At 33.5% G+C, this 17,733-nt stretch overlaps 1 protein-coding gene across 2 annotated transcripts; it reads left to right on the top strand.

Annotated features, from left to right (window-relative positions):
* The first annotated feature begins 11,952 nt into the window (after positions 1 to 11,952).
* YUC6 (Flavin-binding monooxygenase family protein) lies at positions 11,953 to 17,323 on the top strand. Of its 2 annotated transcripts, XM_028083657.2 has the most exons (4): positions 11,954 to 13,149; positions 14,480 to 14,728; positions 15,712 to 15,834; positions 16,692 to 17,323. In XM_028083657.2, exons 1-4 carry the CDS (start codon positions 12,433 to 12,435, stop codon positions 16,911 to 16,913), a joined length of 1,311 nt encoding a protein of 436 aa, XP_027939458.1. In that variant the 5' UTR covers positions 11,954 to 12,432; the 3' UTR covers positions 16,914 to 17,323. The 2 variants fall into 2 exon arrangements, with proteins under 2 accessions (XP_027939459.1, XP_027939458.1); XM_028083658.2 differs by lacking the exon at positions 16,692 to 17,323 and having other exon boundaries at positions 11,953 to 13,149; positions 15,484 to 15,834.
* Positions 17,324 to 17,733: the final 410 nt, after the last annotated feature.

Below are 17,733 nucleotides of genomic sequence, written 5' to 3' on the forward strand. Positions count from 1 at the left end.
TTCATGGGTTGTAACTGGTTGGGCTTCGGTTTAAGCGGCCTAATTACCTAATAATCAGATTAAGATGTTTGACCTTGGATTTAATTCTTCTTAGTGATGATCATACCGGCATGATTCATTGGCATAACTCAAGAATATGTCGTCTTAGAGGTTCGACATGTACTCAGCCAGGTCATGTACCTTAAGGGGTACTTGGGCGTGTACAACATACATATTAAATGTTGTGAGCATTAAATGTCTAAGACACACATCACATTACACGCTCTTAACAATTAGACGATCTATGCAACAAATGTTCATAGCATTAGATGATGATGTGTAATGCTCTTTATGACTTGACTATTTTGCCAAATGAAAATTCAAGCTAGAAAGTGTTAATCTTTTATAGCCAAAAACCCTTTTAAAACCTCTCAATTTCTTTCTTTCACTCTACACTTTCTCCAAACGGTTAGAAATGAAATGGTGGTTTAAGCCAATAAAGGGGGGGTTGAATTGGTTGTATAAAACTTTTTCGAAAGCTTAAAACCCCTTTTGATTGAATCAAATGGACCACAAAATTTGAATGCAAAAGCTGTAGGAAAGTACACTTTCAACCGGTCAAAAATAAAAATAGCAGGTTAATTTGTTCATAAACCTATGAATCAGTTGATTAAAATTTCAAAACAATTGGCTAAAATACTAGGAAATTATGCAAAATGCAGATTTCACGAATTTGACTCAAACAACATACTTTCTCACACAAGATTCGTTCCAAACAGTATTTTGAACAAGATTGCACTATCAGATTACACATAAACACATTCAAACACAACAAAGAATGATTCGCTTGGTTTTCTTGAGATTTTAAAGTGAGTGAGATAAGGGAAAAAGAATTAGCCAATTGTTTTATACTAGTTAACTCTAGTTTACCAAGACAAATCAAGATTACAAATCACAAATCACAAAAGTTTTACAAATCACAAATCAAGATTACACTTTTGAACAATAGAAAACACCAAGATTTTTGACTCACAAAAAAATCTCAACTACAACCCTGATGGGGGCTCTCCCTAGCCTACCATACACGATTTCTTCAAGCTTCTACCAAGCCAAAATGCCTCAAAAATCAACCAAGATCTTCAATCTTCACCTTGTAGCTGTGTGATTTAGAGAGAGAGTTTTCCAGTGATCAATGACAGGATTTCACGCTCAAAAACTCAAAATTGTGCCTCTACTCTCTAAAACATAGCTTATATAGTTCGGTTGAAGTGAAATAAATCGGTTGAATTTTCCATACAATCAAGTGAAATCAATCGATTGAAAAACAATTCACTTGATTGAATACATTCATACCAAAAACTATATACAACAAGCCTTTTAACCTGTTAAAACTCATTTTAACATATTAAAAAGGACACACTAGACTAACAAGACATCTAATCTATGTCATATAGCCTACAAATATGGTATAACATGTAAACATCATATTCTACAATTTATTTCTAGATTTAACACTATAGAAACATGATCATTGAATGGATCTTCATCAACCAGATGTGATCTTTTGCACTTTGCTTTATCAAATCTTTGCACCAAGGTTTGTTGTGCTAACAAAAACATCTAAGTCTCGCTTGATTCCAAACCCTAAAAACTCACTTTTTGCAAAATCCAATATTGTTTCACACTGTAAAAGTGGCCCACATCAATATTGAATATTTGGTTAAATCACAACCTTAGAATTTGGAAAACCATCAGACAAATGTGTCATTCAAATAGAATATTATGTGAATCCTAAAGACTTTGATGGTTTTTGTCTTGTATTCTTTAAAACACTTGAGAAGTGTGGCATCAAAAAGTTCTTTTCTGAACCCAAAATTATCAAGGAATTTTGGAAAAACTCCAATTTTGATGGACAAAGCATTGTCTAGATTGAAGTGGGAAGCAAAGCAGTACTATATTAGTAAGTCATTCCTAAAGCCAAAAAATGTTATTGGATTGCAAATTGCTTTCACTCTAATTGAAGGTTACACTATTTAGATAATGGAAAGATCAGAAGAAAATTGTTTGAGGAAACATTTAATGGTATGAAAAATCTCCCTAAGGATGTATACAAAATGCTCTACTATGTGGCTAAAATTTGGCAATAACTTTATAACAAAGTCTTTCTTCCTAGGAAGGGTTATCAGGATCACATGTACGAACTAGCCAAGTTCATCATTTATCACTCCCAAGCAGATATACCTTTTAATTTTCCTCATGTACTGTATTTGAAGTTGATAAAGTCACTTTCACAGATTGGAAAAGATGCAAAGTTTGCTCCATATTCTCCATTGATTAATAATATTTGTTTGAAAGAAAATGTATATGTAAAACTGTATGAAAAGGATAAAGAAGACTTTGATAAAGTGTTATGTAAAGGAAGGTGTCTCATAAAGAAACCAATAATGTCTCTATCCAACTTTAAGTTGATGAAGTTGGACATCCCTTAAGAATCAATAAATCTAAAACCCCTGGACCCTAATGAGTGGGAAAGATATAAACTATAAAATATGGAACCTCTTTATATTAGCACTTTTGAAAACTTTGATTTGGTCAAAGGAAAAGTTGCAACTTTGACCAAAGATCAACATAAAGAAAAGGGTATAACAACCTTCCCTTAAAGGAATCACATTCCTCGATAAGTCAACTAAAAGTTTTAAATAAGAAACAACCAAGAGGAAGAATTTTCCCTTACCAATAAAGCAAAAAAAGGGAAGAATTCTCTCTCAACAATTGGAGTTCCCAGAAGATCCAAAACAAAATTAGTTCTCCAAAAAGAGTCTTATTGAGGTACCTATTCCTACACCCGTTAGCTTTCCTTTTCTCATAGATAACCCTATACATATATCTCTAGTAGAATCTCTTTTACCGACTTTTGTACATACAAAACCATAACCTAGCCTCTGTTAAATATTCCACAAAACCCTTCGTATAAATAGGCAAACACAAATACCAAAAATGTTTATGATACTCTATCTTCAACCTATGTAGAAAAATCTCATACGTTTTTCAAAACCTCTCACTCATCCTCAACTGCCAATCATAATAGTAGAATTTGTGCCTAAAGCTAATAGCCTTGTAAAAATTTGGCCCATGCTTACTAAATATCCTTTGTACAGTTACCATGATCCTAATTACCCTACAACAGTAGAAGACCTTAGCCAAGTACAAAAATATCTCACTAATGGCTTTATTTTTGGTATTTTCCCTAATGTAATTAAAATTGCACCTGATCATATATGTCTAAGAGAAAGGGCATTGAGTTTGAAGATAAACAAATCTCATATGCTTCCTAAATTCCCTTCACACAAAACAAAAAGCTTCAAGACCCTAACTCAACTTTGAAAATCTTTTCTTAAGGGAACTAACTCATGAGGATGCTTATGATGTGCAAAACAAGATGCTATGGAGATACAATGATAAAGCCTCTTCATCAAACAACAAAGACATTTCAGGCCAACATAGCCACACATTTATCTTCATCATCACTTTTACTTACACCTACTACCCTGACCACGTGACGACCATGTTTCTTAAGGAAAAAACTTCAACGTCGTTTCATACTTGCAAGGCTTACCCAAGGGAGTTAGTGGATATTATAAGGTTAGAGGAAACAATTATAAGAAAATATCATTACCCAAGGGAGTTAGTGGATATTATAAGGTTAGAGGAAACAATTATAAGAAAATATCATGGAAAAATCGCAATCCACTATTTTTATCCATAGATATTTGTTCATATAACGTGGATTAACTTGAACTCAAAAGAAAAAGAAAATTTGTATGCATAGTTCTAATATCGCTAAAATCTCAAACTATGCAACAATAGATTCTACAAGAAGAAAGGCCTGAAGAGATAATTAACATGGAAGAGAAGCAACAAGTACTTCAAATTAAGTATCTTCACACTCAAAAGCAAGCTTCTAAAAGTCAAAATCATGCTCCTCAAGAGGATATCAAATATCTTATAGACGATGTTATGTCAAAAAAGATGGATTAAATAAAGCAAGAGTGGTTGAAGGATATGTCCGTAATGATTGTTGAACAAGTGAAGACTACTCTTATGGCTATCCTAAAAAATTTGAACCCTTCATCTTCATCTGATCCTTTTCCTCCTCCTCAATCCTGATTGTAATTTGTCATTGTATTATCTACCTATTTAATTTTGTTCTATTAATGAAAAATTGTTTCACTGAATCTTGTTCTCACATTTTAGCCTTACTCATTACCTTTTGTTGATTGATGAAAAAAGGGGAGACGTAGAAATGAAACATGAAGAAATAAAAAGAAACAAAAATTGGACAAGTACAACTTAAAGGAATATAAAACATGAGGAGACATAGAAAGAAAACATAAAGATAAAAGAGACATATAAATAAGGGGGAATATTGGCGCTTAAGTAAAGAGGAGTATATATGACCAAAGATTTAATAGAACAATACAAAATAATATTCAACAAATGGTAATCGACAAATGATATAAATGAATTAACCAGCAAGTGTTGTTTAACCAATGTTGTATGACTTATCTGTTGATCTATACTTGCTTATTCTATGATAAATTATTGCTTTATCAATTCTAACGAATATGGATAAATGATTAAGTTTCATAAGAAATATCTCAACAAGTGGTATCAATATAAATTGAACATTAATTTTGTTGTCTACACAAAACAATAATTCGTTAAACATAAGAAGGATAGCATGTTTCATAATAGTTTTGTCATCAATAAAAAAAGGGGAGATTTTTTGCATTAGATACAAGAAAACCCCATTAGATGTTTCTACGAGGGAATAGGTTTAGATGTGTATAAGATGTGTCTACAAAAGTTTAGAATGTTAGAACAATACCTTAGATAAAGCATTGGATGTTGAAAAGGGTCTGACAAGCATTAAACTTCATTAGATTTATGAACATAACCATTAGACGACCCAAGAATGTGCGCAGTAACTGCTTGTGAATGTGAATGTACATATGCATATGTTTTATTCAGCTAATGTGTGGTAAATGAGTTTAAGCTAATAACAGCTCAACAAAGAAAAAATTTATGCTTAAAGAAAGAACCAAAATATGAAAATGCAAGGCTTAGACAAGCTTAGTTGAAAGCACATGGTAGACGAGTGGAAGGCTGGATTAGATGACCAAGCCATCAAATGACTAAAGTTCTACATGTAACATCCCTACTGGAATTTACTTAATTAAATAAATAAATAATAATTGAAAATAATACGACAAAATTTTATTATTCCCAAAAATGCGGGAAATTTAAAACATTGTACAACACGTCAAAGGCTATTTAATAATAGTAGTAAAGTTATTACAATTTTCCAAAATCCAATGAAAATAATAGTAAACACGAATAAGTTCCTAGCTAAAATCCCAAGCTAGCCCCTCTCTCCGTCTCAAGCGTCAACGACATCACCTATATCATCATCTACTACCGTGTAAAGAATTACATGATCATCACCAAGCACAAACAGAAAATGTGAGCTTATAAATAAAATAACACATAAGATAACATAATAAAAGTAATACACCCATCTGATTCATCCTAGTTAGTTCTTGGCCAAAATCTTAATCCTCAAGGCTTTTCAACCTTCACACACACATATAGTTAGTCCTGGACTCAAGATTTATGATGCTCACACGAACCTGCCCGCTCATGGTCCTACCTTTACAAACCTCCCCGCTCGTAGTCCTACTCTACGGACCTACCCGTCTGTAGTCCTACTCTACGGACCTACCCGCCCGTAGTCCAACACACGTGATCCACCAGCTACGTAGCCCCCCGCACGCAGCATCTCTCAAGTGTGAGCATGGAACATACGAACCTACCTCGCTCGTATCCCCACACGAGAGTAATTGGATATGAACCTCCCTGCTCATATCATCACGTGTTCACCACCATCCATGAACCTACCTGCTCATGGCACAACATCTCCTGATCCAAGTCTGCATTATTGCATACAAACATCACACACAAACCCACACCTACAACAAGATCGCTTGACGTAGCCTAAGCGTCGCCAAGTGACTTTACATGTGCAAACCACCTTGTTTAAAAACACCAAACTGCATTAATCTCGCTTAAGCAAGAAGCCTTCGCCCAAGCGACCAGGCCTGTCTCGCTTAAGCTAGGCTCTCTCGCCTAAGCGAGCGCATTACAATGGTACTCTACGAATTCTCGCTTGGGAGAGATCACCCTTCGCGGAGAACCAAAGTCTTTCGCTTAGGCGGCGAGTCAAGCAGTAAACACGAATTTTCTATGAATTCTCACTTAGGCGAGGAACTCTCGCTTGAGCGAAATGATCTGTCGCCCAAAACAGGACTTTTCGTTTGAGCGAGATGCTCGAGCAGAACCACACAGTCTCCACGATTTCTCACTTAGGCGAGGAACTCTCGCTTGAGCGAGATGCTTTGTCGCCCAAAACATGGGCTCTCCGCTTGAGCGAGATGCTTGAGCAGAATTAGGGTCGAGTCTCTACTACTTTTGCCTAGGCGAGGCTTGCTCGCTTGAGCGAAAATAATTTACGTCTTCCCTATTTACGCACGTAAACACTAGAAAAAAATACCAAAACACAGTTCAATCGATGCCAGGTAATTTGTAATAGCGAGCCAAACTCATGGACATGTTTTAAACCCAATTGAACCACCAAAACTTGAGATTGAACCACAAACAACCATATAGTATAAAACTCTCATCATATTCATATAGAGGCACAAGTGACTTATCAAATAACATCAGAAAATCAACGTCTCAATCACATCACATAGATCACGAAATTTCATGGCACGCAAGCATAAAATGACAAGAGTAGGACTCACAATCACAACACATACCATTTAATTTTTAAAACACATAAGGACAGCTCCCCTAACCTGGTTTCCTTTGCTTAAAATTGAAGTGGTGAGTTCTTCTTGACCCAAAATGGCTCCCCTTAGTGCTCCCACAATTCAACTCCTTTGATTCACTCTAAACTCATGTTTCACTCAGAATTTGTGGTCTTAGTTTGCCTTAAAATATCATACAATTAGCATACAAAGGACTCAAACCTAACTTTCACACAACTAAGTACTCCCAACCATTTGAGCTAGTACTTTCCACATCACAATAATTAACATTAAATGCCATAAAGACTTCTACTACCCGTATTTATTAAATAATTATTTATTTAATTATTTAAATTTCTTGGGTTTTACTCTACACAAGTGTCAAAATGACCTGGGTTTATTGAACCTGTTAGATGACTCAAGGCAACATGTTAGAATACAAGGACCAAACAACTCAAATAGTGCAAAGAGAAAAATATAGTATTAGATGACTACATTGACTAAACGAGTTAACCTAGACTAGCAAAGCACTAGACTTTTACATAAGAGTAGTGAAGTAAAAGAAAGCAAGTAGATGAGCAAAGAAGAGAAGCATTAGATGAGTCAACATGAGGTATTGGACGACTCAATGAAAAAGGCATGCAAAAGATACAAGAAGAGTAACTATGAGAAAAATCAATGCAATGTTAGATGAGTCAACGCTATAGCACACAAAGACACTAGACAAGCGTCTATATAACGAGTCAAGGTGAGATGTTAGACATGTCAATGCTAGCATACAAAGGCTTTAGATGAGTATCCATCAAATGAGTCAAATTCAACTCATCAAGCATAACATTGAAACACCTATTAGACGAGTACTTCCGTTAGACGACCTATTTAGAAGAATTACTAAATGAGTCAAAACTCAAAGCACTTAACGAGTATCATATTGATTAAGCAAATCAAGTTCAAATTGCATAAGAGAAATATATTCAATCACAAGGTGGTCAAGATCAATTGTAAATTGATCAAACAAATCTAAATGTTGAAATTGATGATCAAGATGATAAAAAGAAATATGTATCAAGTCTCAACATATTTTTTGATACTCTGATTAAAGATAGAATATGGAAAAAAAGATAAATGAAGATATTGGTAAAGATATTAGAAGAATATGTAGAACACTAATCAAATATCAAATTATTCAGATAAGGAAGTATTTCAAATTCCTCTCTGATTGATCATTCTAATTATTTTCATATTAATATATATTAATCACGGGATAGGAAAAGACTTTGCAGATTAAAGACTGCAAGAGAATCTAGATGATTGAAGCCATAACATTACAATGTTTGAAATTCAAATTGTTGAAAGGCTAAAAAGGAAATAGTTAATAATTCACATGAAGCAATACACTCTAATTAAATATCCAAAACTTCGAAATACCTTTTCATACTCTTCACTAAGGTGACATGCATTCATCCAACTTTGATCTATACTACGTTGGTAACAAACTCCATCATTCTCAGATTTCTAATTTTCAAAAGGTAGGTCCCTACCCATTAAGAAAAAAATATTTTTCATAATTCGTTAACACGTACATGAAGAAGTCTATCATCATAAAATTGATAAAATTTCAACAGCATTTCATATTGATCTCTGAAATACACGAAATGAAAGTGGTTATTCATGACCACAATCAAGTATGCATCTGGAGAACAACACAAAAAGGTAACCAAAATTCTATCAAATCTATGCATACGCTTACAACGTACACGCATTACCAAATTTTGAAAAATAATTTTTCCAAACTGTTCGATCAGACAATTCAATACTTAATACAAATGATTCAAATTGAAGCATTTGCACTAAATCTCAAACGAGAACTAAGGTTCATTCAATTTATCTATAAAATAATGAAGCATATAATAAATATGATATTATATAAACATTCAACATCTAAAATATCTATTGAAATATATAATATAAATTAAAAATATAATTTAATCAAATCACTAATAAATATAAAGTAAAAAATAGTTTATAGAAAAAATATTATTCAAACAAAGTCTTTCGACATTGAAAAAAAATAATGAGTCATGGAAAAATTAATACAATGGATCAACATGCAATCAACAAGACAAAACTTAGGAATACTAATGTCAATCAAAACTAATTTTCATATGTCAATAATCAACAGAAAAGACCTAACATTGACAGAAAACACAGAAAAGGGGCGCTTTAGGAGGTCACTTGTCACACACCATCGTGGATAGTGGTTGACGCAGCCGCTGCTCTTGGAAGGAGACCCATCGTTGCATCACCACTATAATTAGAGCAAACACTGTCTCCACTGTCGCCAATCATCATCCTCCGTAGCCTCTACGCAAATTGGAGGGTTTCAAGGTTTCAAAAAACGAAAATGGAGGCAAACAAAAATGGATGCACACGAAAACAGAATCAAACGAGAAATAAACCATTGAAATCGTGACACCGTCGTCCCTTTTGCGTACCACAAAAACTAGAAAAACTAAACCCTTTTGTGCAGTCGAAGCCACTAGAGAAGAATATCTAATATATAAAATTAAACATTTACGTTTGACATCCTAAGGTCAGATGTAAGTTTACGTCGAACAGGGTGCAATTAGACGTAAATTTAAATGTGACAAGGTGTAGTCAGACGTAAATTTATGTGCAGTCTTATGCAGTCAAACGTAAACTGCAATGTTTAATTCTAACCTCAAGACATCAAACGTAAATATTGATTACTTATTTACAAATTTGCCATCGATCATTAAATATCTATTTTTGTTAGTGATGACAAATAGTCTCATAATCTTCTAAACAACATTTTATTGAACCAATTCTTCACCATCATGTTTAGGATAATAGAATTAATTTGGACAAATCGAAAAGAATAACTACATGTATATCCATTTTAACCAACAAAACACTAAATAAATTCTCTTCTGTTTTGGAACAATATAAATATATCACTTATTTATATATATTAAAAAAGAAAAGATATATATCGAAAGAAAAATAAAAACAAATGTGTACGATGAAATAAAAAAACTCCTTATGTCTTTATTTATTACAATATTTTATATATTTTCTTTTTAAAAATTGTACCATCAATTATTCATTATTTTTATAATAAACCGATGCAGGTTTAGGATAATAATATTAATTTAAATAATTAAAAAGAAATGACTAGATAGAAAAATTAACTCAATTTCCTCTCCAATTAGTGTTATTTTATACGCTAAACACTTATTTTATAAGTTGCTTAATTAAGCTGCTCTCAGGCCCATGCTCATTATTACTCACACCTTAAAAGACATTTAAATACAATACATTTCAAGGGAGGAATATGATTGTTAGTGTTCCTGCGAAGAACAAATAAGAGATGTTAGATAGAGTATCACCTTACCTCAATCTGCAGTCTCTCTAGCAAGTTTTCTTCCGGTATGTATGTGTTGTCTGCTGGTGTCTCGGTTTTGATCGATTTGGACTCGGGAGGGGTTACCTGCGGAAGAGACTCTGACGCTCAAGTCAGCTAAGAATTCTTAGAAAGTTAAATCTCGTTATTAGGGGATTAATGAATGCGTACCTTTAATTCGTGGGATCCATGTGTATTTATAGAATATTAATTATGTCTGGCCACGTAGTGGGCTGAGCTTTTGACTGGGCCAAGTCCAAGTCCCATAGTTTGGTTATTGAGGGCCCTACGATCCTGGTTGGTAGTGTGTTAGGTTTATCAAGTTCTCACTCCATTTGCTCAAGTTGGCGGCTTAGGTCGTTTACTATTGATTGTTCGCTATACATGATCATAGTTTGCGTCCTTAAGGGGCTATGTAGGCAGATCTCATGGTTGTAGCTAAGTTAGGCCGTCTAGGTGTAGTACACCAGTCCCCCAGCCTGTGTCGGTGCATCTATAGCGACAGAGGATGATAAGTGATGGCATGTTTTGTTGGGCCGACCAAGTGTAGTACAGTTAGATTAAAACTAAATATTATATGATTTTTTTTTTAAGAAAAAATATATCGTACCTGTTTTTTATTATGATATTCAAGTCGAATCACATTACATAAGGAACAACACTAAATTGTTGCCAAGTGACTTGGCTAAAGGTTTGCTTGTAGAATCATATCCAGAAAATTAAAAGTAATTCTAATATTACGATCCGTCATTAAAGAAGTTAATTTTCGCTTATCTTGTACCGGAGTCAACCACATCATACGTCGTCAGTACGTATGTGCAAGTGAAAGCAATCTATTCATACTAAAATTAAAACAAAATTTAAATGTAAAGAAAACCTAAATTCACAAATTAATTTTAACTAATTATCAATTTAAAAATCTAAAAGCAATTATAATCAACAAGTTTTTATTTGAGTGATATTATATTCCGTTTCTTTAAGTTTTTAAGTGGAAAAATATACAATTATAAAGTTTAACTCCTACTAAAAGTTGTCGCTCAAATCTGATGGAAAAAAAAAAAACATTTTTTACTAATAACATAATTCTCAAAGATCGAAAGTTTTACAAATGATCAAGGCAAACAAGATGTATATAAATATTATGAAATAATACTAAAGCCCATTTGATAAATAACCCACTAACGTGGATGTCATCTTGGAAACAATTCATGCTCCACCAGGTCCATGTTTAGCTCCTCCACATTGTCCAATGCCAATGATCACTACCAGCTCTTCTGCTAATTTTACCTCTTATGCATATTATTTTTCTAAACTAACTCAAGTCTTCAAACGAATAATTTTAAGTAATATCTCCCCCAAAATTTCAACCCCTAATCTTCCATAATATTGACAAACATAAATCAAATAACAATTTAATATATATATATATATATATATATATATATATATATATATATATATATATATATATACGAATTCTCAGCTAAATACTAATCATAATGTGATGTCCCCACAGCTAGTGTTGTTTGTTCCTCATTTTACCACTTGCTTAATTGCTTTGGCTGATTTAAATTCTTGAACTAAGCAGAATAGGAATATATATATATATATATATATATATATATATATATATATATATATATATATATATATATTCACACACATAAAAAGAGATATATCACCATCCTTCTCAGTCTCTCTCTGTGATGAATGCTGATATCCTTCTCACTCTCTCTCTGTGATGAATGCTGATTTTGCCCCGTAGTTGGTGCTCATCCTTCTGTTTAACCCTCTTCCATTGAACAATACAGACAACCAAACAAGAAAAACAGAAATTTTCTTCATTTTTTGTTCTCTCTTTTTGTTTTTCCATTTTGCACAATAGTGGATAAGACCCTTTCGGAATCCCCTCCAAAATTCAAGGAACTTGTTCACAATCCCAATCCTCCACAGCACCAAATCACATCCCAAATCCTGAAACAGCACAGAGCTTTCACTTTCAGTTGTGATTTTAGTTAACCTTGGCCCCCAGTTGTGTTGAAACATAGAATCAATCAACTTTGTCTTTGGGGTGGAGAGTCATGCACTAATCCCTCCAGGTCCCTGAGATGGATCTGTTTAAAGAATCCAGCTTGTTGCTGTTCTTCATTGCATTCTTGGATGGACTATTGGTTGAGAGAGTTAGAGGGGAAGCAAGCACATGATCCTTTATTGATAGAGAGAATGAAGAAGTCATCAGAAAGTAGTAGTTGTAGTAGAGAGAGATGTGTGTGGGTGCCAGGGGCAGTGATTGTGGGAGCAGGGCCTTCAGGGCTTGCAACAGCAGCATACCTGAAAGAGAAAGGAGTTCCAAGCCTAATCCTAGAGAGATCCAACTGCATAGCATCTTTGTGGCAACTAAAGACCTATGACAGGCTTCACCTTCACTTGCCAAAGCAGTTTTGTGAACTCCCCTTGATGGGGTTCCCTTGTGACTTCCCAACATACCCCACAAAGCAACAGTTCATACACTACTTGGAGACCTATGCTGAGAGGTTTGCCATTAGGCCACGCTTCAATGAGACCGTTAGGCATGCTGAATTTGATGCCACTCTTGGGTTTTGGAAGGTCAGGAGTTTTAACGAGAGGGAGGTGGCAACAGAATTTCTGTGTAGGTGGCTGATTGTGGCCACCGGTGAGAATGCAGAGGCAGTGCTGCCTCAGATTGAGGGAATGGGGGACTTTAGTGGGACCGTAAAGCACACGAGTCTTTACAAGAGTGGGGAAGAGTTTCGCGGGAAGACAGTGTTGGTCGTTGGGTGTGGGAATTCTGGGATGGAAGTGTGCTTGGATCTTTGCAACCATAATGCTACTCCTTCTCTTGTCGTCAGAGATACAGTAAGAACACACTTTCTCTCTTTTTCTCTTTCTTTCAAAAAACACGGTCAGCAAATTCTAGTTGTATTCAAGAAATAAACATTTAAAAACCAATCTAAATTTTGAGTTTTTTTTTCGTCAAAAGTGTGCACGTTTTGGAATCACTGATTTAACATGAATGCGTGGGAACAAGATATACCTGTTTTTGCTTCTCTGAGATTCTAGTTTTTTTTTTTCGTGTCGTGGTATTTTGGACTATGGGTTGTCTGTTATGTAAAACCTGGGTGCGGGATGGGGTTGTTTTCATTTTAATTTTTGCCGCCTCATACAAGTATTTTGACTTTCATCTATGGAAAACATGGCATATATATACTGTTCAAAGTTCTTACATGATATTCCAAGTCCTATTCTGTTCATTCTGAAAAGAGAAAATAAAGAAAACGGGTGATGACACTGTGAGGCATAACATATATGCAAGTGAACTACACCACCTTCAAAGTTTGGCTTGTTCAAAAAAGACTATGTTAAAATATATTTCATTTTAGAGCTCCCCCTAAATATTATAAAAATGGTAAGATTTAACTTTAATTGGGATTCCCCCCACCTTTTTCCTTCCCATGATTTTCGTAGGAAAAGAGACTCTTTTTCCCATTACATATGTAGAGACCATAGCCTGCAAACAATGAAGGCCTACCAAGGGTTAAAGTTTTCCTCCCACATCGGCTTCTTTCTACCTTTTTCTTCCCTTTTTCTTCCACTCTTCTTTTCGTATTCAAGCTGTATCCATTCACTGCATACTCAAATTCTCATAATTCTTAGCTGTTATGATGGGGAAACACTGAGAAACTCTCACCACACGGTTCCTATTTTATTATATTATATAATATATGCATTTGTAGATTAAGCACTCTTAGGTTCAATTTTACACAGTGTGTATCAAAAACACCGTGTTATGAAAAATAAAACCTGTTCAATGATTTTAAAAAAAATTAGTTTTTAAATATTGGTTGGAAGATATCTTTAGTGAAAACCAAAATCAGGAAATAAAACTAATATAAAATCCAACGTTTGTTTGTTAATTTAATCTATTTATCCAGTATGTAAGACGAGACAAATTAACCCTAATATATGGATACTAACACCATAAACAGTCATTTGACATTTCTTTGTCAAGATGTAGATCAATGCTAATTGGGTGTCTGGAAAACATTATTCAAGAATTTATACCACTTTTTCACGCTGCATTTTGTTATTGGATTAGTGAAATACACTGAATTCATTTTTGAATTTATCCATATGATGGAGTTTAATTGTTTTTTTTTTTTTATGTTGTTTGTTTTTGGGTATGAAGGTACATATCTTACCACGAGAGATGCTGGGAAAATCAACTTTTGGGTTGTCCATGTGGTTGCTGAAGTGGCTTCCAATTCGGTTTGTGGATCGGTTTCTTCTCATAGTGTCATGGTTCATGCTTGGTGACACGGCCCGGTTCGGATTGGACCGGCCAAAAGTGGGTCCCCTTCAACTCAAAAACCTCTCCGGAAAGACACCAGTGCTTGATGTGGGTACCCTTGCCAAGATCAAAAGTGGACATATAAAGGTACTTCCCGTTTTATTAAATTAATTTTCAACTTTTCTTTTCTGGAACCCTTCAGTTTGTGTGCATCAATGTCAAGTGACAAAAATAAGAATTTGATGATCATTGGTTTAATTTGAAATAAATGTGTACGAGGTATTTTTGTTTATAAAAGAGTAGATGGATTTTTTCTTTCTTTTTTAAACATTTCTTTTACTTGAGTAGGCAAATCCTAAAGTTTTGGAGTCATAAAAATCTTCATTAGGTTGCTTTGTAATTTGGTCCTTCAAAATGACAGTAATTTGTTGTGTTATACAAAAGTTAATCCTTCGTGGATGAAGTTCTTTACAAATTGACATTGATCTCGATGGGAGAAATTTATGAATAGCACGTCCTTTTAAAGGAGTAAATTGCATATTAACATCTTTTTATCATCACTGTTCATCCTTCTGCAAATCGATCGCTTAAAAGCATAACTTTGTAACATTTTTTGTAATTAATTTATGAATAATTCATAAATGCATACTTTTAAAGCCTAGAACAAAATTAACTTTAATTTTCTCTTCTTAGTGCAAGTTCACCCCTTAAAGAAAGTACGATGTTAATTTCTAAAACAAGTTTGCGTAATTACCTTCTGAATAGTTTAATCAATTACAAAGACCAACTTTAAGTATTAAAATGGTTTTCCTGAAGCACAACAGTAGCATTTACTAGCCATAATCTTTTTATTTAATTGTGAATTTTCAATTAAATGACTCGTATTTACATGTTTTTTTCAGCGTTGGTTTTGTATTGGCAACATCTTCCATTGTTGTGCGGTTTCAGTCAAATCACAGGGCTTTATAATATGTGAAATGTTACAAAAGCTAATGGACAAAAGAATTATCATTATTATTTGAATGATGTTGTTGGGGAGCGTAATTATTTTCATTAGATTGTTGTTTGTTTTGTTTGAACACTGCATGCAGTACTACTACTACTACAACACAATATATTGCCTGCTGCAGGTGCGACCAGGCATCAAGCGGTTAAAACGTTATACAGTTGAATTTGTTGATGGAAGGACAGAGAATTTTGATGCCATCATATTGGCAACTGGTTACAAAAGTAATGTGCCCTATTGGCTCAAGGTATATTAACATTATGCGTCCATATATAAAACTCCTTTTCCTTTTCTTTTCTTTCAATCATTTAAAACCTAAATAAACCAAAATCATATCTCTTTGTTCTATGATGCTCATTTTCATAATTTAAAATGAAAATTACTGTCTTTTAATATCTAATTCTAGTGTAATATACAATTTTTACTCACTTTAACCTAAAATTTTACAAAATCGTAATATGTTTTTTAAGGATTAAAGTCAGCATATATAACTTCTTTTTCAATTTTTTTACTTTCAAATATTAATACAGAGATTTTACATTTTCAGTAGACTAAAATGACACTTCATCCTATTTTAAAACACTTATTTCTAATCCTGCTTCGTTTAGTGAGTTGTTTTACAGATATTTACATACAGAAAATAAAATATTTATGTACTTAATTTCTATGGAAGATTATTTATTTGTTTAGTTTTTCTCAAACGAAAGTACATCAATTATTTTAAGTTAGAGAAAAAAGTAAATGCTTTCTATGTTTTTTTTGTTCTCTTAGCAGAAAAAAAAAATCCCAACATATAAATAATAATTAATTATCAACGTATTTATTTATGACTTTTACGATTATGAAGATTGAAATTTCCATATATTAAATATTTATATTTACGAAATCTTACAACTAACAATTGATTATGTTTTAAAAGTAGTTGATTGATGAAAAGTTGTTCGGTTTTCAAGTATTTAAAAATTTGGCAAATAGTTGTATTTAACGAAAGTAAACGGTTGTGAATGAGGAAAGCACAGGAGAATAAAGAGTCTCTATATGAGAAGTGTGAAAGTGATATAAAGGGGAGAAAAAACTAATGTAATTGGAATGGCGTATGTGCAGGAAGGGGATATGTTCTCTAAGAAAGATGGGTTCCCTACGAAGCCATTTCCAAATGGATGGAAAGGTGAGAATGGACTGTATGCAGTTGGTTTCACCAAACGTGGCCTTCTTGGTACATCAATGGATGCCAAGAGAATAGCTGAAGACATCGAAAGATGTTGGAAAGCAAAGCATAGCACCACTTTTTCCCTCTCACTTAATGTGCCACAATCAAATTCATGATGGGTTTGGGCTTAATTTCATGTTTTTGTTTTTTTTGCCAAATTATTAGAGGTTATAGAGAAGATGATATTGAAGTTTGAGTATTGAGATGGGGGAATTTTGTGGTGGCATCACATATTCTAGCTAGTAGAATCAAGAGTGGTGCTCCTCCAATCCATATGCAGGAAAGTGGACCAAGTAAGAAAGGAAAATTGGTGGGAACATTTGTCCCGTTCACATCTTAATTTTCATGGATTCACTTGTCAACAACATATGTGGCATTCAGAATCTGCGATGAGATGATAAATGAAGTTGAAGAGGGCTCTGGATTTCCTCTAATGTCAAGATGAAGAGGGGTGGGTGGGGATAGTGGAAATTTTTTCAAACTTGGTCCTCTTTACATTTTATACACTGCAATTTTTTTTAAATTAAATATATTTTTAGATTCTGAAGTTAGACGTTAAATTGAAATTTATTTATATTTGAAATTTTGATATATTTTAATTCTGAAACTGTTTTTTTAATCTAATTATGTTTTTTTTTACGTGTCAAACATGTTTTTCATTAGATATTAGAATAAAAATGTGTCAAATAATATAAATAAGTTAAATATTACAACGAAGAAAAAATTATCTGGACAGGTGTTTGATATGTGATTATGGTTTAACATATATTCCGTTGTTTCATTTTTATTTTTTAAATATAGAATAGAGTATGACATTGTGATGCTTTTTTGGTGCCCCTTTGAGACCTGAATGCTTGGTCAGTTCAGGTATTATTTTTTCCCATATTTTATGTAAACTTTAAAAATAAACAGAATAGTTAGGAAAGGAAATGTTTC

Source organism: Vigna unguiculata, chromosome 8, assembly GCF_037176805.1.
Source record: "Vigna unguiculata cultivar grain cowpea cultivar isolate G323 ecotype 2 chromosome 8, ASM3717680v1, whole genome shotgun sequence".
Lineage (NCBI taxonomy): Eukaryota > Viridiplantae > Streptophyta > Magnoliopsida > Fabales > Fabaceae > Vigna > Vigna unguiculata.